Source organism: Mixophyes fleayi, chromosome 4 (assembly GCF_038048845.1).
Source record: "Mixophyes fleayi isolate aMixFle1 chromosome 4, aMixFle1.hap1, whole genome shotgun sequence".
Taxonomy (NCBI): domain Eukaryota; kingdom Metazoa; phylum Chordata; class Amphibia; order Anura; family Limnodynastidae; genus Mixophyes; species Mixophyes fleayi.
Window position 1 is genome coordinate 6,648,431 of NC_134405.1, and position 22,018 is coordinate 6,670,448.

The 22,018-nt window shown below is 41.5% G+C and overlaps 4 protein-coding genes across 4 annotated transcripts in view; 1 reads left to right on the forward strand and 3 right to left on the reverse strand.

The window, feature by feature from the left end:
• LOC142150979 (uncharacterized) overlaps positions 1 to 22,018 on the reverse strand; it is a 536,473-nt gene that overhangs the window by 351,193 nt on the left and 163,262 nt on the right. The window lies entirely within an intron of this gene.
• LOC142150978 (uncharacterized) overlaps positions 1 to 22,018 on the forward strand; it is a 323,275-nt gene that overhangs the window by 178,153 nt on the left and 123,104 nt on the right. The window lies entirely within an intron of this gene.
• The window catches only part of LOC142150983 (uncharacterized), a 155,589-nt gene that overhangs the window by 133,371 nt on the left and 200 nt on the right, over positions 1 to 22,018 (reverse strand). The gene's annotated exons all lie outside the window — the stretch shown is intronic.
• Positions 14,465 to 22,006, reverse strand: LOC142149542 (uncharacterized; the record flags this gene model as incomplete). Its single annotated transcript, XM_075204873.1, has 3 exons — positions 14,465 to 18,117; positions 21,686 to 21,797; positions 21,932 to 22,006. Coding segments are annotated over 3 exons (1,590 nt in total), but the record flags the coding sequence as incomplete, so codon positions are not given.

Genomic DNA, 22,018 nt, shown 5'->3' on the forward strand with positions numbered 1-22,018 from the left:
CTCAGTAACCAGATGGATCAAATTCATGGAACAGTTATTTAAAATCACCCACTATGTTCTACAGAATTCAGTGTTTATACGGCCTATAGTGGGCTGGTTATTGACTGAAGACTCTGGGTATTTGTTTAGCTCTATGATAGTCTGATACAGTGGCTGCAGCAAGATGTAAATCCACCTCTCTTTTATTTAGTGTTAATAAGTTATCATAAATATATTTAGAATTTGTAGAGCCGACATTACCATGTAAAGTCTATGAATGAATCATTTTACTGGCTTCATCCTACATAAAGGACAATATCTCAGCATGTAGTAGGTTTCCACCTCCTAGATCTGTAAAAGCTTCAATATCCAAAACATACCAATGATAAAGCAACAAAACAGCCACAAAATGCCAATAACAATGAGATTGTGTCTCTATATGTAACTATAAATCAGTCCTTTAATAATATAAATCTGGGTATCAATATAAATCTATATATTTTCTATTATCAATACTGTGGTATGCTGTGTGTAATATATTGTTCATTTGGGCAGGGTCATCTTTACCTTCTGTCTGCCTAAACAATAGGTGAATCCTAAATAAAAGATCCATTTGTTGACATAACAGGGTGTCAGAGGGTTGGGTACGTTTTTACGAATGTGAAAATAGCAACACTAAAGATACATTAAAAAAAAAAACGAAGACCCGGGAAACGGGGAGTGGACGGGTAGACGATCCTGAGCAGCTTGATATTGTCTTAACATCTACCCCACCTCCTCAGTCTTCTACCCACATGATCGATCCTGAGGCTCCGATTTCCTTCAAGTCAATTGAAACTTTGTTAGCCACCTTGAAAGTTGACTTATCAGCAGAGTTGAGAGCCTCCATGAAAGCCATTCAATCAGAGGTTGCGGCACTGGACTCCAGGGCGGTACATCTTATATTTCTAATAAATTCTAAGAATCGGTCTCTTCGCATAACGAACTTCTTACATTTCATGAACAACTTGAGTCAGAAGTTATTATCTTGAGAGATAAGTTGGCGGATATGGAAGACAAATCGCATCGTAATAACCTCAAAATCCGGGGAATACCAGATCGGATCTCAAATGCAGATTTACTATCCTTTGCCACCAATCTTTTCCAGAAACTACTCCCTTCGGCTTCTACACAAGACCTAATCATTGATCGCATACAGCGTCTCCGTAAAAATAAGAGGGCACCGGACACCGTTCCCAGAGATAACTTATTATGCGTTCACTTCTTCCATACTAAGGAATGTATTCTGCGGGCGGCCAGGGAAGCAGAAGGCACAGATCTCCTTCAAGACATTCAAGTGTTTCCAGATTTTTCCCAACACACTGTGGCGAAGCGAAGAGCTTTTCAAACAGTCACAATAACCCTAAGAAGTAAAGATATTTCCTACAGATGGGGTTCCCAGTGAAACTGCTGATCCACAGACATAACAAACTGCATATCATAATTCAGTTGAAGAAGGGACAAAGCTTTTAGTGTCCTGGAACCTTCCGGTATCTCAGCCTGACCCCAAAGTCAGAACCCATATTTTTAATGACTGGTCTACTCAGGGGGGATCGAGACGCAGAGAATCTCCGATTCGGGATGTGCTCCCTAGCTCGACCTGAGTTCTCTCTCCTTTGGGCCAAGACCCAAGAATATATTCTTCTCCAAATGTTGGAGGCAGCTGAGAGTTGGATTTACACAAGCTCTCTTTGGCCTCTATCTCTTTATCTCAGGGTCGATACAGGAGGGTCCGTTGAAACAAGTGGGCATTAAGATCATCTAAACATCTTCAGACTTTAGACGAGTGTCTTTAAGGTTTATCTAAAGATTCTGGAGACTTAGACGAGCGTCCCAAGGACTTTTTACAGGACATTGAGGGGGTACCTCAGTTCCAGTGTTGAGTTGTTGCTCATTTTTGGATACCCCTTCATTCTTATGTGTATTTGTATTGGGTGATGCCTTTATCCTTAGGTCCGGCCTGACACACGGATGCATTGACTTCATGGACTTCCAATAGAACACCATTTACGTTATGTCCATGGCGTTTATCAGAACACTTGCTACTCTCGGTTGAGGCAAAATTAGAGATAGCAGATGCCATTCACTTCTTTACACAAACTAATGACCCAGCTGATACTTCTGTGTTTACGTACTGGTGCGCCCTAAAGGTGGTAGTTCGGGGTAAGATTATTCAGATAGCCTCTAGATTACATAAGGTGAACATATATTTACAGACTGAACTGGAAGCAAAACCTACATTTTTAGACACCCAGAACAAAACACACCCGTCTAAAACACTGAATCTCGAGAGAACACAGGTCAAAGCTGAATTGCAAAAACTACTTATGAAGCGAACCAAAATGGCATTATCTAAACTATGCCAAAAATACTATGTAGCGGGTAATAGCCGGTAAACTTCGGGGACTACAGGCCCGAAATCGTATTAGAGCCATCACAACATCCAAGGGCACTAAGATTACCAATCCAAGAGCTATTGCAGACTCCTTTGCGGCCTTCTACACAGATCTTTGTAATCTGAGTACTGACCCCTCTACTTACCAGCCGACAGAACACGACATTGCCACCTCATTTTTTACCACATTTCAAGATGTGCTGTCGCCTATCCTTCTCCAACTATATGAGGCCGGAACTCATCTTGGCTTCTTCCCATCTGAGATGTTAGAATCCCATATAGTGGTCATCCCCAAACCGGGAAAGGACCCTACTGACTGTAAGAATTATCGTCCCATAGCCCTTTTAAATACTGATATTCGCAAAACTTGCTAACAGACTTTCTCCCATCATTCCAGAATTGAACCACCCAGATCAGATTGGGTTTTGTGACAGGTAGACAGGCCTGACAATTCAAGACGTATTTTCCATCTAATAGAACAATGCCATAAAAACGATGATAACATGTTATTGCTATCTCTGGATGCCGAAAAGGCGTTTGACAGGTTACATAGGTCCCGACAGGGTTTCCCCATGTCTCCTATTATCTATTTGATGGCTATAGAAGCCCTGGCGGCACGAATAAGACTTGATCAAAGATGCACAGGACTAGATGTGAGAGGGTCATCCCATAAAGTGTGCTTATTCGCTGACGACGTACTCCTGTTCATGACTAACCCGGAGACCTCGCTGCCAGCGATACATGACCTTCTGTTTCAGTTCGGGAGACCTTCCCTTTATAAATTGAATACCTCAAAGACAGAGGTACTCCCTATAAATGTCCCAGCAGCCAGATTGCAGGCCTTAAAAGATAAATTTATTTACTCTTGGAAAACTACTGGATTTACTTATCTTGGGATTCAAATAACTTCCCATCTAGATTCAATGTAGATTATAACTTTTATCTACTACACCAACAATTATTGAAGCTCATACGGTCGTGGATGTACTTTGAGGTCTCCTGGTTAGGCAGGATCTCAGCGTTTAAAATGCTTTTCCCTAAATTAATGTACCTATTCTGTATGCTCCCGTTTTGCCTTTCCCCGGGGTTACTAGCCAAATTGACCTCTCTGATGAAAACATATGTTTGGAAGTCCAGACCCCCACGTATTGCTATGCAGTGTATGACTAGAGGGAAACGACAAGGGGGACTGGCCCTTTCTCACTTGACAAAATATCATGAGGCTGGAATTTTGTCCCAGGTTTGGGACTGGTACCTTCTAAGGGGGGTGAAACCCTGGGTAAGAACTGGAAATAGCATGTAACCCAGAGTTCTCTCTGACGGATCTTCTATGGGTACCTAGTCAGTGGAGGCCTCCCACGGAGACCTTGCCAGCCCTTACTAGGGACACTCTGTGTGGGACCTCCTGTGCCGGGAGACTGAGGGGTGGCTTATACGTCCCACGACGGGTGTGTCGTTACAGGTGATCGCCAGACAAATAGCAGATTTAAATCTCTCTGGTTGGGTCAGTGTTGTATTCAGACTTTAGGTCATTTGTTGGACTCGGGCGAGCTTTCCTCCTACTCGCATCTTAGTGCCCTGTATTCGCTGCCCAAGGGTGACTTCTATAAATACCTCCAAATTAGGCATCTTTTAGCCTCTCCACCGTTGAGAAATCTGGTGATAGGACCTCCTGTTAGGAACCCCAACAGCCTGCACCACAAAACCCGGAATCTACTCTGAAGTCTGGTGTTCGCTGGAGCCCCTAGTGGTGGGGACAGACTTGGCCGCAGACAACAAAGGGTCGTGAATTGCGTGCTGACTGTGGAGAACCCAGGCGAGCGAAGTGAGGAGCCGGCAGAAGTCCAATAGGTCACGGGCAAGCCAGCAGAGTCAGTATTCCGGCAGAAGATCAGGGGTCCCAAGTACACAATCGTAGTCAATATCCAGGCAGAAGATCAGGGGTCACAAGCAAACAATCGTAGTCAATATCCAGGCAGAAGATCAGGGGTCACAAGCAAATAATCGAAGTCAGGAACAGGCAAAGGTCAGCAGTAATAAATCAATCCAAAGTCACCAGAGCAATAACAGTAGCAGTCATGACGACGGCCGGGACACAGGAAGCAGCGGGGAGCGAGTCGCGGCGGTGCCCAGAGCCGCCGCGGCTCGTAACAGTACCCCCCCTTGAGGAGGGGTCAAGGAACCCCGACAACCCGGTTTTCTGGGAAATTTTTTAAAGAACTCTGTGAGTAACCTATCAGAGTGTAGGTTTCTTTGCGGTACCCACGACCGTTCCTCGGGCCGTACCCCTTCCAATGAACTAAGTAGTGAACCTGACCTTGAACCCTTTTTGAATCCAGGATTTTCTCCACTATAAATTCTTGATATCCATCCACCGAAACTGGTTGAGGTTTGGATTTCCTGGCAGGTCGGGCAGGTTTCAATAAAGAACAGTGAAATGTACTGGGAGTTTTCAAGGATTCCGGAAGTTTTAGTTTGAATGCCACTGGGTTGATTTGCTGAAGGATGGTAAATGGACCAATGAATTTGGGTCCTAATTTCTTACATGGCTGACGGAGTCTTATATTCCGAGTGGAGAGCCACACAGAGTCCCCAACCTTGAATGAACAAGCGGAACGATGTAGATCAGAAAACACCTTGTACTTAAAGGAAGCTCGAAGTAAAGACTGATGCACAGATTTCCATATCTTCCTAAGGCGGATGGCCATGTATCCGGTTTCAGGTGGTCTGTTGGTGGATAGAGAGGACAAGGAGTTGGCTCTGGGATGGTACCCCAAGTTACAATAGAACGGAGAGTACAGGGAAGACGTGTGGCATGTGTTGTTGTATGCGAATTCGGCCCATGGAAGGAGATCGACCCAATTGTCATGATGTTTAGAAATATACAGTCGAAGGTATTGCTCCAAAGATTGATTTACCCTTTTCGGTCTGTCCATTCGACTGTGGATGGTAGGCGGATGACAAACTGAGGCTGATGCCTAGGAGCGAGCAAAAGGCTTTCCAGAAAACTGCAATAAATTGTGAGCCCCGGTCTGACAAGATATCTTCTGGTAGTCCATGGTGACAGAATATATATTTGATGAACAAGGTGGCCAAAGAACGAGCGGAAGGTAACTTGGCTAAAGGAATAAAATGGGCCATTTTTTCTGAACCGGTCTACGGTTACCCAGATGGTGTTACACCCAGAGGATAAAGGTAAGTCCACGATGAAGTCCATGGATACATGGGTCCAAGGTCTGACCGGCACAGGTAACGGCAGTAATGGCCCAGAAGGAGAACTTCGGGAGACTTTGTTCTTGGAACACAGGTCACAGGATAAAATATACTCTTTTACATCTTTAGACAATGATGGCCACCAGACCGTACAAGACACAATTTCAATGGTCTTAGCAATACCATATGTCCAGAAATCTTGTTATCATGACACTGGGAAAGGACTGATTTCCGGAGGTGCACCGGCACGAATATTTTCCCCTCTGGGGTTTCAGAAGGTGCCTGTAGTTGACATTGCTGAAGGGTTTTACCTAACTCCTGCGTGAAGGCAACCAAAATAGAGGAAGTAGGAATGATGGAACAGGGCTCAGACGCTGGAATTTGAGCAGAGATAAAGCTGCGGGACAGAGCATCCGCCCTAAGGTTCTCTGAACCGGGCCGGAAAGTAATAATGAAGTGAAAGCGAGAGAAGAAGAGGGACCACCGTGCCTGCTGGGAATTCAATCTTTTAGCTGACTCAATATAGGACAAGTTCTTATGGTCCGTATATATTGTGATAGTATGTTTTGCTCCTTCAATCCACTGGCGCCATTTTTCTAGTGCCCATTTGCTGGCCAGCAATTCACGATTGCCCACGTCGTAATGTTCTTCCGCGGAAGAGAATTTTTGAGACCGATAGGCACAAGGATGAAAACGGTGGTCTTTAAGATCCTTTTGAGACAATACGGCTCCAACTCCCACATCAGAAGCATCGACTTCAACAATAAAGGGGAGGTCAGGATTAGGATGTCTCAAGATTGGAGCAGACATAAAAGCACGTTTCAAGGCTTCAAAGGCAGAAACTGCAGTAGATGGCCAAACTTTAGGATCGGCACCCTTACGGGTCAGAGCTGTGATGGGAGCGACAAGAATGGAAAACGCACTGATGAACTTCCTATAATAATTAGCGAATCCCAGGAACGTTTGGATGGCTTTCAAATTATAAGGTTGTACCCAATCGAGAATAGCCTGTACTTTAGTGGGATCCATGGCGAAGCCTTCAGGAGAGATGACATATCCTAGAAAAATGACTTTGGAGACTTCGAAGTCACATTTTTCTAGTTTCGCGTATAGATGATGCTGACGCAACTTCATAAGCACCTGTCGGACATGTCCCCGGTGTTGTTCTAACGAGCGGGAGTAGATCAGTATGTCATCCAGATAGACCACGACAAAAGAACCCAGGAATTCACGAAGAACATCGTTGAACAGATCTTGAAATACTGCTGGAGCATTGCTGAGACCGAAGGGCATTACTAAGTACTCGTAATGGCCCGTTTGAGTATTAAATGCAGTTTTCCATTCATCACCACTTCGGATACGTATCAAATTGTAGGCCCCTCGTAGGTCAATCTTAGAATAAACTGTAGCTCCTTTTAGTTGGTCGAAGATAGGTGAGATCAGTGGCAAAGGATATGTATTTTTAATGGTTATTTTATTTAACCCTCGGTAATCAATACAAGGCCTAAGCCCACCGTCTTTCTTAGCCACAAAGAAGAAGCCTGCTCCGGCAGGAGACTTGGAGGGCCGAATAAAACCTTTCTGCAGGTTCTCCTTCACATATGATTCCATGGCTTGGGTCTCTGGAATAGATAAGGCATATAGTCTCCTCTTTGGCAACCTAGAACCAGGGACAAGGTCAATAGCACAGTCGTACTCCCGGTGTGGAGGAAGAACATTGGCCTCTTTCTTAGAGAAGACGTCAGCGAATTCACTGTAGTGAAAAGGCAACCGCTCCGGACAGACCTGAGTAATTCTGAGTGGTAGAGACAAGCATGAAGAAGAAGAACATTGAGGACCCCACTTGATAATTTCGCCCTTGGTCCAGTCGATACAAGGATTGTGAAGAACAAGTCAGGGGTGACCCAGAATTAGAGGAACCGAAGGGCAATCAATAAGATATAGAGAGATAAGTTCGGAGTGAAGGGCATCCACCTTTAACTGTAGAGAAGGCGAACGAAAATATATCTCACCCTTATCTAGACGATTTCCATCCAATCCAACGACAGTAATGACGGATTCCAGAGGAACGGCTACGAAACCCAAGAACCGGGCGAGGGCCAAATCCAAAAAGTTCCCGGCAGCTCCACTGTCCACAAATGCTGGAATGGAAACATCTTGTCCGTTCACGGTGAGTTGAGCAGGTACAAGTAAGGAATTGTTTGGAGAGATGACTTGTAGGCCTAAATGGACACTCTCCATGTTCACTTGGCCTGGTCTTTTCCCGGCTTAACGGGGCAGGAACGAAGCAGATGGCCCTTTCCTCCACAGTATAAGCAGAGACCCAAGGTGCGCCTTCGGGTACGTTCCTCAGATGACAGTTGATATGCTCCCAATTGCATAGGTTCAACCTGATCCACGGAGGCAACTTAAGGAGGCATAGGAGAATAAGTTGAAGCGTCTTCCTTCTCAGCTTTTCTTTCCTTATATCTCCTGTCAATCCGAATGGCCAATTTCATGAGTTCCTCGAGGGTTTCCGCAGTGGGATACTGGACAAGGGAGTCCTTAATTTGATCAGAGAGACCCAAGCGAAATTGACTGCGAAGAGCTGGGTCATTCCAAGCACAGTCTGAAGACCACCGCCTGAAGTTGGAACAATACTCTTCAGCGGAACGTCGACCTTGCTTTAATGATCGAAGCTGTGCTTCAGCAGAAGCCACTCGGTCCGGGTCATCATAGATTAAACCAAGAGCTTTGAAAAAGGCATCTACGGACTGCAACTGAGGACAATTGGGTTCCAGGCTAAATGCCCAAGATTGGGGATCCCCTTGTAGAAGAGAGATGATTATCCCCACTCTTTGCTATGGGGACCCGGATGACAGTGGTCTCAACTTAAAGTAAAGTTTACAACTTTCGCGGAAGTTACGGAAGGCCCTGCGATCTCCCAAAAACAGGTCTGGAAGATGCATCTTGGGTTCCACAACAGGAGACTGAGCAGCTTGTGAGGCTCGGGACGCCTGTTCCTGGGCAGCCTGTCGCTGGGACAATTCCTGGACCATTTGAGACAGGGTCTGGATCTGTCCTGCCAATACTTGAGCTGGACTTGGTTCCATCAAACTGGTGTCAAAAATATCACTCACTTCAAAATTTTTGGCCGGTTATAATGTTAGGAACACCAACAGCCTGCACCACAAAACCCGGAATCTACTCTGAAGTCTGGTGTTCGCTGGAGCCCCTAATGGTGGGGACAGACTTGGCCACAGACAACAAAGGGTCGTGAATTGCGTGCTGACTGTGGAGAACCCAGGCGGGCGAAGTGAAGACCCGGCAGAAGTCCAATAGGTCACGGGCAAGCCAGCAGAGTTGGTATTCCGGCAGAAGATCAGGGGTCACAAGCAAACAATCGTAGTCAATATCCAGGCAGAAGATCAGGGGTCACAAGCAAACAATCGTAGTCAATATCCAGGCAGAAGATCACAAGCAAATAATCGAAGTCAGGAACAGGCAAAGGTCAGCATTAATAAATCAATCCAAAGTCACCAGAGCAATAACAGTAGCAGGCTAAGGCAGCAAGCTGGAACTATAACCGGCAGGGGAGGATTGCCCCTTCCTGCCTTATAAATGCAGGCTGGCCAATGAAACAGGACTGGGGGCATGACCATGATTCACCCTCTGATTGGGGTGTTTAATTATAGCACGCGCGCCCGGTTTCCCTGCACGCCGGGACGCGGCGCTACAGCTTACAGCGTCCTGACCGTTGCCCTGGCAAGAGCCGGGGTAGGCCGGAAGTGACGTCCCGGTCGTCATGACGACGGCCGGGACACAGGAAGCAGCGGGGAGTGAGTCGCGGCAGTGCCCAGAGCCGCCGCGGCTCGTAACACCTCCCCTGGCCAGGTATTACTCCCCGTTAACTAAAGGTAGTAGTAAAGCCAGCATTACCCTCTGGTATAATACTCTTATCGTTCCTAAACACTGCATCTAAGTCTAAGGGCGAGATTTACTAAGCTGTGGGTTTGAAAAAGTGGGGATGTTGCCTATAGCAACCAATCAGATTTTAGCTTTCATTTATTTAGTACCTTTTACAAAATGAAAGCTAGAATCTGATTGGTTGCTATAGGCAACATCCCCATTTTTTCAAACCCGCAGCTTAGTAAATCTAGCCCTAAACCTCAGATCCAATGGGAAACAGACCTCCAGTTAGAATTGTCAGATGAAGACTGGAAACATATTTTTGTCAACTCTTTTAAAATGTCTAAGTGCCTTAACCATACGGAGATGTTGGTAAAACTATTGAATAGAACGTATGCCACCCCAGACAATAAAATTTGGCCCTCCATATCCCCACTATGTTGGCGCAATTGTTCAGAACGTGGTGACATTCTCCATATATTTTGGTCATGTCCTGTGGTACATCCATTATGGAACAAGGTTTTCCAATTGATAAACTCAGTCCTTGGTCACTCGTTCCCCCCACGCCAGAGTTGGCTCTATTACAACATTATCCACCTGTTCTCCCACGTTGGGATAAATATGTGACAGGTCAGGTGTTGATGGCAACCAGAGCAGCTATCGCTCAGGCATGGAAGCAATCTCTCCCCCCCACCCCTGGCCAAAGTGATCTTTAAAATTATATTTAACTTTGAAATGGAAACCCTGGGTGTCCCATACTCTACGTCAACATCATCCCTTCTGGTTAAGTGGAGAGCTTGGCATAACTATGTTACCGAAGGGGAGGGAGCCCCGTTACGTTCCCCACTCACGCCCACTAACGATACTGGTAAATGAGCTTCTGTACGTAGGCTATTAGCAGGGTCTACCATATATGGCAAATAGTCAGATAGATATTGCTCTGATTCTATATGCTTTCAGGATCATTGTGTTCCATTCCCTTTATGTACCCTTTCCCCTTCTTTCTGTTCCCCTTTTGAAAAATTTATAAAAACCAATAAAAATTTTATTTGTTAAAAAAAAGACTATGGATAGGATATCTTTATTGGAACCAAAGAAAAAATTGAACAATGTGAAAAGAGATGTAGTTTTCATTACGCAATATAATAGAAAACACAGATATTATGAGAATGTAGTGAGAAAATATTGGAAGATACCAGTGACCCAATTTTGAGAGATCAGCTACCTAGGGAACCTAAATTTGTGTATAGAAAGGCCCCGAACATTAAAGACCATATTGTCCGCAGTATATTACCTAGAAAAACTAATCAACAACGAATCAATACTGCAGTTTACATAGATGTGGCATGTGTCTACCATGTAGAACCATTCAGAGCAATCAATCTAAAATCACAGAGTGTAAATCTACAGTAAATGGCTTGAATTATAAAATTAAGGACTTTATCACCTGCCATTCAAAAAATGTGATATATTTGATCCAATGTAAGTGTAGCAAGCAGTACATAGGAAAAACTAGCCAACCCCTTAAAGTCCGTCTGGCGGAACATTTGAGAAATATAAAAGAAAGGTAATATAAACCATTCCTTGTCTGCTCATTGCAAAGATCTAAATGATTGTAACCGCAATTGAATTGAGTTCTTCTGTGGTATTAGAAAGAGCGAGTAATTGCAGATGCGATGACCAAGAGATCAGATTAGCAAAGGCTGAAATGGAAAATATTTATAAATTTAAAATACTAGCCCCAGAGGGTCTGAATGCAGAATTCAAGTTAAAATGGTTTCTGGAATAATCAACTCCTTTTTATTTAGGTAGTTGTCTAAAATATTGAGGAATATCAAAATTGCTTGAGATTTTCAGTTTTTTCTGGTTGAATTTATGTCCTTATGGGAGAGAAAATAGATGCTGATTGGTGGGAATTCAAAAATGTTCTTCATCTATATACTCTCTACCACGCAGATCGTTTCATTACATATGAGACTTACCATCATTATGTGATATATATCCTGAAGGATCACTTTGTCATGTATTATACACCTGTTTTTATTGTTAGATCATATAGTCTAGTTAGACTGCGCATGTGCCCAGCTGTTTATTGCACCCAGAGTGCCTGGGCAAAGTTCTCGGCGTCCGGCCGTTGCCCTGGCGGATTTCCAGAAGTGACGTCCCGGTCGCCATAGCGACAGCCGGGACGTCAGAAGAAATAGGAACTGAGTCGCGGTGGTGCCCGCGGCCGCCGCGGCTCGTGACATATATGTAGAAAAAGAGACAGATTTCACAGGGCTGACTTTGATACATAGCGTTAATGAGCACTCCCCATAGACTGCTATGGGGAGTGCTCAGAAAACCGATAATACATGCAAGGCAGCAGATACATAGTAATTTAGCAGTAAATCCCCGAAAACAACAGTTTTTGTTCAATATATGAGGACAAATTCCTCATATATTGAACAAATCCATTCAACTGGTGAATTAAGACTGGAGAGGAGATTACAACAAAAGGTTGAATCAGCAGAGTCACAATTGATATACACCCAGGGATATACAATGGATATACACCCAGTGATATACAATGGATATACACCCAGGGATATACAATGGATATACACCCAGGGATATACAATGGATATACACCCAGGGATATACAATGGATATACACCCAGTGATATACAATGGATATACACCCAGGGATATACAATGGATATACACCCAGGGACTTTAGCATCGGCAGATTTGAATGAGGATTTTGAACTTTTTTGTAATATTTGGAACCACAGGAATTTGTCCTCATATATTTGCCAAACAGGATTGTAGCCGGCATGAGGGAATATATATGCTCTGGAGTATTGTATTTATTCCACCTTATTCCCATGATGGAATTAGTCAGGTCAGTTCATTTCAGCTTTAGCACATTATTCATTGTGGTATAGTATATAGTTTATGTAACATTTCCATTGATTTTGGATGGATTATTTCCATTTAATAAGAACATCCCAATAAGTTTGGATCATTTAGATCGATATATATGATGTCTGTAGAAATGTGAATATTTATGATTGATTGTGTCTTTAATATGATGAAGCCTCTAGTTATCTATTTAACACCTTGATGTGGTGATGCTGTGATAATACCCAGTATTTTTGTTTTAAAAATATACATACCGCAGTATTTATACACTGTGCGTTTTATTGTGAATATAATCCAATTAGAACTAAGGTACTAAGTATGTACATGGGGCTTATGATTGTTGAAATAATTTAAACATTTTGTGCAATTTATTTTATGACTTTTGGAATTCGTTCCTGCGATTGTGCTAACATACATGATTACAACTACGTCCAGTGCATGTATCACATATATGTTGTGAAATATATTTTATTATGATCTATATCATTAGTTTAATTAGGTCAAGAGCGTATAGTTATTAATATAGATTAATCTTGTGATTGCTGTAATTATAACCATAAAGATCTGTTTGAATGACGGTTACAAACTGCGCTCTGAACATTTGGCTAATACAAACATTTTGAGTAGAAGCCGATTGGCTCGGATCACTATTTAAACTGACACTTTGGAGAATGAAGGAATCCCCTGACGAAGTCAACCAATGACGAAACGCGTAGGGTTGTGACGTCAGCCTCTTTCACCAACATATTTTCAAAGCTTAACATTCGCAGCAGCCGGGACTCCCCGACACCGTCTGAGCAGTTTATCTGAGCATCGTACGCTGCTTGGTAGTCAGAGCCAGACGGGACGAGGGCTGTTAATGAAAGAAACCTTTCAAGTAATTTTTATTCATTGTAAAATGTGCTTTTAATCCCTATTTTACGGTTAAAGTATCTAACGGAACTTCACTAAGGTGTCTCTCTCTCTCCTTTATGGTATCCAGATTGGGGAGTGGAAGGTTAGAGAAGGCACATAGAAGACACACAGGATTGAGAACACTGAAACATGAGTCCGATAAACGTTAACTCTTGGAGTTCCATATTTGTCTGTGCATTAACTCATTCATACATGAAATCATTTTGACATTCATTTGAGCTTATTGAATTTGTTTTTGATATATAAAATATATGTCCTTGCTTGTTACTGTTAACATGTGTTGAGAAATATTTCCCTGAGTGTTTATACATTATTAAAACAACTGTGGCTTTCAAGCAATCATCTTTATTCATCTAGTCTCCTTTGGATCATCTAATAAGCAGACTTCTATTCATTGTATTTTCCTCATATTCAGTAAGATTACCATCTTATCCTTATTGTCCCCCACCCTCTTACAAAGTGTGCCCCTTCCTAAGGGAAATAGATGCTATTGTGTATTTTGTTAGGGGAAGACACCCCCCTGATATATCTACTTTTGGTGATTATAAAGATTTCTTTACACATAGATGAAAAATCCTTTTAAGATAGTCCGCAAAGATTTGTATACATTAATTTTAACATTTGAAATCGTGTGGGAACACTACTTGCGTTCCATGCCTGGGTATAGTCACATCCGGTTTGCAGTTCACCTTTGTTTTTTCACTGGAAATGGTCAGAGATTTCAATAAACTTTATTCATTGCTCCTTTTATATTATAGACAGTTAGTTCTTCTGTGTTCCACATCGGGAATCAACTTAACTATACAGTGTTATGCAAAACAGAGTCAATGGTAGTTTGACTTTTTCATTATAATAATAAAAAAAAAAATTACAAGGCCGTTATGTTGATCATATTATAAATGGTCTAGTAAAAATACATAAATATACATATAGGGACATCAAAATGTCATTTAATTAATTTTGATCTCTTATGTGCATATAATAGAAATTACAATGTATGATGGTATCATGAGATCAATTACAATGAATTATGTGTATTTCAAAATATTAATAATATTTGCTGTGGATTTGCAGGAATTATGATCCTACATCTGAAAATAAGGGAAAAAAAGACAACAAAGCAACATAATCAGCTTAAAAACCATTTTAATTCAAACTCCTTATTTAGACCATAAGGGACAAGAGCATTTAATTTATACATCCGTCATTTCTCATGTCAAAAATATTTTTTCTAAATTTCTGTTTCCAACTGAATGACCACTTGTATGCTACAAAAATCTTCATAGAGCAATTATGGATTTGTTTACAGAATGTGTCTTTTCCTGTTTTAATATTATATAAATGTTCTGATATTCTTTCTTTCAGTGGTCTAAATGTTTTCCCTACATATAGTAATCTGCAACAACATTCTAAAATATATATAAGATTTTTTGTATTACATGTAATGAATTGATCAATTTTATATGTAATGCCATTGTGGGTAAATTGTGTAATTTTTAAATTTTTGTATTTTTAATGGTTTTATATTCTACACAATCTCCATATCGAAAAAAAACCTTGTTAACAAAAATTAAAAAATTATTCACCTGAACACATACAAAAGGATTGTTATATTACAAAATGATCACATATTTTCTTCTTTTCCCATGTACCATGCATAATTGAATATTGTGACTGGATACCTTTTCTTGGCTTGAAGAAGGGATAAAGGATCTTTCCAAATATAAGTTGTGACTGGATCAAATAAATAACTTCTGGTATGAATTTATTTAAAGGAAAGAGTGCAGGGCACACTTTATATAATTGCATATGCACTTATTTTTTATATTGTATATATTCTGAGATAGGAAATCGTTATTTCTGAGACCAGGTAAACTTGTTTTTCCTGTTTTAACTTTACTAAAGGATATGCCTTATTTCTGATGCATATATCTGATACAATAGGCCTTTGTGGATGGAGGTCTTTGGTGTATTGGAATGTGTTTTGTATGGAAGTGTCATTGTGTGGGATTTGTAAGGTTACTAGTGGAAACCTCCAATTAGGCATATTTGCAAGGGAGTCTGATAGCAGGAATTGCTAACAAAGTTTTGTGATGAAGTGTATGCCGGGGGTCGTTACTGTGTGGCCTTTTGTCCAGAGTGAATTTCATAAATAAGCGTAAATTTTGTTAGCTTTGCAATACATGTAAATCCATGTTTGTGTAAATAGGGTACATCCTGATGCTAAAAATAGCCTGTGTCTAAAATGTATAAAAGGCATTAGTTTGCATTTGTTATTCTGATTTCAACATTTGACCTGGTCACCAATACCTCTAACCAGTAAGAGCAAATAAACATCTTGCTTCAAAAACCTGCTTGGAAACATCTTCAATATTGCTGTATTCCTGTGAACTGCAGATTAGACCCTAAAACTAATCCTTTCTCTAGCTGTTCTGAGGTTTGGACCCAAGCTTTCCGGTACCACTACTCTGCCTGTTACCCATGCAGCCCTGGTCAGTGTGATAGGCCAGGGGGAGATCCATCCATAGCTTTCCTGATCTATAGTAAGAGGTCAGGAGTACCAGGCCAGGTACACCAGCAACGAGATAAGCTAGCAGTGTCCGTTACCCAGAAGAAACCCGGTTCTGGATGCCAGTATAGGAGTCCAGTGGTGGCAGCTCGTGTAAGCCCCTCCTACTGCTGCAAGAGGGCGCTTTTGGGATAACGAAAGGGAACGGTGGCAAAGTAAGCCCAGTCGGTTCCCAGTAACAACAGACAGGGTGGTATAGGCGGTCCATCCTGTCACATAAGTATTAGATAATCTTATCAATTTATTTGTGTATCCACAACCTTTAGCTGTGGAAACTCTAATTTTTCTATTCACTTATTGGAACACATTTCTTTATCTTTACATTGTTACAAGCTGTGAATAAAGGCATTACTTATACGCACTCTTTCTCTATCTCACAGCGTCTCGATCGCTGACTCCTTAACACGCACGGGACTCTTCCAGAGATAAAACACGTGCCCTCTTCTCTATTCTCTATTGGTTTTCACTGGTTGTCATAGTTTAGTTTCCAGATTTCACCAGCACGCTAACTGCTAACGCTAAATGGTGGATATTTACACTAAACTCTTGCACCTGGACGAGTAACACACGTCTATATATTACCTTATTAAATTCAATGTTGAGTATGCTATCACTGAAGAAAGTTTTGGATTATCTGAAACATTGTACATTATAGATTAAAATTAATTTTTGACACTTTATCTCTGGTTCAAATCCTTGAGTGCCGCCCTTTTTATTCAGAATGATTTGCATCTGACTTGAGGTGAGCACCCGGGTCATTAAATGTTTGGATTGTTTTGATCGCCAAGCTATGTACTGCTATATCATCTATTTTAATCAACTGATTTCACAATATTTGGAGTATCGCAGCAACCTTGTTTCATATCCAATTGCTTTGCTCCTGTGTGAATTTTCTGATGTTCAATAAGTTTTGATTTCTTTGTAAAATATTTCCCACACTCAGAACATGAAAATGTTTTTTCACGCGTGTGAATTCTCTGATGTCTAAGCATTTCTGATTTCTGTGCAAAACATTTCCCACACTCAGAACATGGAAATGGTTTGTCACCTGTGTGAGCTCTCTGATGTCTAATCATTTCTGATTTCTGTGCAAAACATTTCCCACACTCAGAACATGGAAATGGTTTCTCACCTGTGTGAGTTCTCTGATGTCTAATTAGTTTTGATTTGTTTATAAACCATTGTTCACACTCAGTACATGGCAATGGCTTTTCACCTGTGTGAGTTTTCTGATGTTCAAGAAGAGACGATTTACCTGCAAAATATTTCCCGCACTCAGAGCAAGGAAATGGTTTCTCACCTGTGTGAGTTCTCCGATGTTCAAAAAGATTTGCTTTTCGTGCAAAACATTTCCCACACTCAGAACATGGAAATGGTTTCTCACCTGTGTGAGTTCTCTGATGTCTAATTAGTTTTGATTTGTTTATAAACCATTGTTCACACTCAGTACATGGCAATGGCTTTTCACCTGTGTGAGTTTTCTGATGTTCAAGAAGAGACGATTTACCTGCAAAATATTTCCCGCACTCAGAGCAAGGAAATGGTTTCTCACCTGTGTGAGTTCTCTGATGTTCAAAAAGATTTGCTTTTCGTGTAAAACATTTCCCACACTCAGAACATGGAAATGGCTTCTCAGCTGTGTGAGTTCGCTGATGGTCAACAAGATTTGATTTTCGTGAAAAACATTTCCCACACTCAGAACATGGAAATGGTTTCTCACCTGTGTGAGTTCTCTGATGATTAATAAGAGTTACTTTATGAGAAAAACATTTCCCACACTCAGAACATGGAAATGGTTTCTCACCTGTGTGAGTTCTCTGATGATTAACAAGAGTTAATTTATGTGAAAAACATTTCCCACACTCAGAACATGGAAATGGTTTCTCACCTGTGTGAGTTCTCTGATGATTAACAAGAGTTACTTTATGAGAAAAACATTTCCCACACTCAGAACATGGAAATGGTTTCTTACGTCTGTGCGTGATCTGCTTTTTATGAAGAGATAATGTAACTGTAAAGCTTTTGTTATCAGGAAAATATTCCTCATGATCAGAGGGATCAGATGGTTTATCTGCTCTGTGAAGTATTGGATGTATATTTAGGGCAATAGGGTTTTCTCCAGAAGAATCTTGTGTGATGTTGTTATCTTCTATTTCACAATATGTTGAAACAATGAATTTTCCATCTGAGATATTCCTGTGTTTGCATCCATCTGCTGAAAATAGAATAAATGTATGGAAACAGACATCTAATGAGTAAGTTGAAATGTTCAGATGTTTAATTTTAATTTGCAAACTACAAACACTTCATGACAAATATAAACCTGTATTACCAAGCACAATGCATAGACCCAGCCACAGTGACACACAGATCACATCCAGATTCATCAACTCCAGCCAAAATGCAGACTTTACACACTGTAATAACCACAAACAAGTTCTGCATTTACTTAGCCGTTGTGTGTGGTTTTATTGTTACCTTAATTAGTGCACCAAACAGCAACTGGTTATTGTATAATAAGAAATGTATATGATGGTGCCAATAAATTATGTTTTTTAATTATAAAACAAATAGGGCCTGATTTAGAGTTGGACGCAATTCCAACTAATCAGTGCAAAAAGCACTTTTAGCCTAGGATCCGTCTCAGCTTGTATTCTGACTTAGACAGATCTCCTCCTTGTACCTCTCTGCGGTTAGAGAGGTAGAACAGGGAAATTAGTGGGTGAGCCTAGCAATGTAAAGGTGTGTTCAAGCACTTTACATGCTATGTGGAGCTGAAAGCAAGCTGCAAATAGGTCTTTAGGAGACGGATCTTTTGCGGGTGCTTTCTGCTGGTGCAACAGACCTTGTTGTGTTAAAAAATATTTTAAAAAATGATTACATTTTTAAAAAAAGATTTGCACCCCCTCCCAAACAGCTTATCCAACCCGAGTGCTGTTAGTGGGGGAAGAAGCACAATTTATTTTTTACATTCATTTTTTTAAATTCATTAATCTGCCATACAGGGTCGCTGTGACTGATACACTTAAGTGTATCATGCACGCCGGCCCATAAGGCAGATAAAGAGGTGTTTGTGCAACTTGCACAGTATTCTGAGTTGCACGAGCTACAGATTTGTGTGACTTGGAATATTGTGTAAATTACGGGATATAATTTACACTCACGAGTTAAGTGTAGATTCCCTCCGACTAAATCAGGCCCATAGTATCTATATGTTATAGAAGTAGCGGTGTTTCTGTCCTCAGCGTTGTATTTATTTATTTTTTAATTTTGGACTTTACACGCTGTCCAGCCAGGATCCTAGGGCAGAAAGACTCATTAGCCAGGGACATTTTCCAACTAGACACTGTCCTCATATACAAACAGTGGAGCCTCAAAAGTAGAGTAGACGTGGGTAAAATCAGCAGTGAGACCTGGATATACGTTTACACTACTCTTAGGTCTTACACCATTGTACAGAGCAGAGGAGAGCATCAGGACAGAGTAGGAGAACAGAGCAGGACACAGATGGGCAACAGTACAAAGTAAAGTATAAGGGCAGAGCAGGCTACAGACTAAGCTCAGCAGATAAAGAGCATCCAATCATGTAGATTGTACAATTATGGGTGTGTGGTTATAGTTCCGTGTGTGTCAGAAGGTGGAATTTGTGTTTAATGTACTTTGTGATGGGGTGTATGTGATCTTAGAGGAAGGGGGATAATCTCATATTTTGCATTAGCATTACATTGCTACTATATAGCTGAGGATAGAATATTCCTTGATTATTACACAGGGAAGATAATGAGTAATGACACGTGGTAATAGAGAGAGGATTATGGGTAGTATCCCAGGATCGACAGTATAGGATGTTCATGGGTAAATTCATGGTGTCTTTCGCTCTAACATCCCATGAGCTACACCAGACAGTGTGAAGAGACTGGTCAGATCTCTGGGCTGGTAGCACACAATGATATGATATGAGGAGGAGACTGGTCAGATATCTGGGCTGGTAGCACACAATGATATGATGTGAGGAGGAGACTGATCAGATCTCTGGGCTGGGAGCACACAATGATATGATGTGCGGAGGACACTGGTCAGATCTCTGGGCTGGTAGCACACAATGATATGATGTGAGGAGGAGACTGGTCAGATCTCTGGGCTGGTAGCACACAATGATATGATGTGAGGAGGAGACTGGTCAGATCTCTGGGCTGGTAGCACACAAAGATATGATGTGAGGAGACTGGTCAGATCTCTGGGCTGGTAGCACACAATGATATGATGTGAGGAGGAGACTGGTCAGATCTCTGGGCTGGTAGCATACACTGATATGATGTGAGGAGGAGACTGGTCAGATCTTTGGGCTGATAGCACACAATGATATGATGTGAGGAGGAGACTGGTCAGATCTCTGGGCTGGTAGCACACAATGATATGATGTGAGGAGGAGACTGGTCAGATCTCTGGGTTGGTAGCACACAATGATATGATGTGAGGAGGAGACTGGTCAGATCTCTGGGCTGGTAGCACACAATGATATGATGTGAGGAGGAAACTGGTCAGATCCTGGGCTGGTAGCACACACTGATATGTGAGGAGGAGACTGGTCAGATCTCTGGGCTGGTAGCACACAGTGATATGATGTGAGGAGGAGACTGGTCAGATCTCTGGGCTGGTAGCACACACTGATATGATGTGAGAAGGAGACTTGTCAGATCTCTGGGCCGGTAGCACACACTGATATGATGTGAGAAGGAGACTTGTCAGATCTCTGGGCTGGTAGCACACAATGATATGATGTGAGGAGGAGACTGGTCAGATCTCTGGGCTGGTAGCACACAATGATATGATGTGAGGAGGAGACTGGTCAGATCTCTGGGCTGGTAGCACACAATGATATGATGTGAGGAAGAGACTGGTCACGTCTCTGGGCTGGTAACACACAATGATATGATGTGAGGAGGAGACTGGTCAGATCTCTGGGCTGGTAGCACACAATGATATGATGTGAGGAGGAGACTGGTCAGATCTCTGGGCTGGTAGCACACAATGATATGATGTGAGGAGGAGACTGGTCAGATCTCTGGGCTGGTAGCACACAATGATATAAAGGGAGGAGAACAGGAGTCTAATAGGAGCTGATGGCTCCTGACTGTCCCATTGGGCAGATACTTTATCCTCATTAGTTATTACTGACAGAGAAAGGTGTAGAATATATGACTGTTATATTTACTAAATAAGCTGAGTATGTGACTGACAGGTCTATCAAAATGGCCATTCAGCTCTATGTTTGTTGTTTTCATACTTTTCTGTGTGTATTGTAAAATGCTTCTCTGATCAAAGGCTGGGCCGAGACATCTCCACATATACCAGGGCGGTGTCTCAGATGCTTCTGCACATGAGCGAGAATATATTCTTTCCTATAAGTAATGTACCAACAGCAAGTCTGAAAATATATTCATACCCTTATATGTAAGTTGATTCCAAGACCCTTTGTTCTCTGAGTATAAAACTGGAATGTAGCCAGAGAGACCCTTGTCTCATGACTGGACCTTCAGAAAGGTGTCTATTGTTTTTCCAGCTTTCATAAGAAAGAGGGGTCCTGGAAATTGACCGTTACTTGAACATATTGGAAGCTAAGTATTTGATTTACTTTTTCTTTTATGTTATATTAATTTTAAAAATAAAGGTAAACGTCACAATAAATCTTGCATTCCTGAGTCATTAACTCTTTGAAACCGAAAGAACCTCATTCAACCTGAAACACTGACTCTTTTCTGTAATAAGTGTTTATTACTCACCTGTACTGATATCTGTAGTGATTTCCTCCTCCTTACACTGCTGATCACCCCTCACATACGTCTCTTCCTCTCCATCTGTAATTTCTACTTTAATATCAGTCAGGACATCATCCTAAATAACCCACAAAATAGAAATATCATAAAATGATATAAAACAGAAGAATATCTGTGTTAGATCCATACAGCTATTTTACAGAATGTATAATTAAAAGTAATTTTGGGATTTGACGAGACCCTAAAATCTACCTGATACTCCTGTGGGATCCTGGGATTTTTATGTGTATCTCTATCTGGGGTATTTTTGTTACTGGATCCATCTGTAAGGAACACACA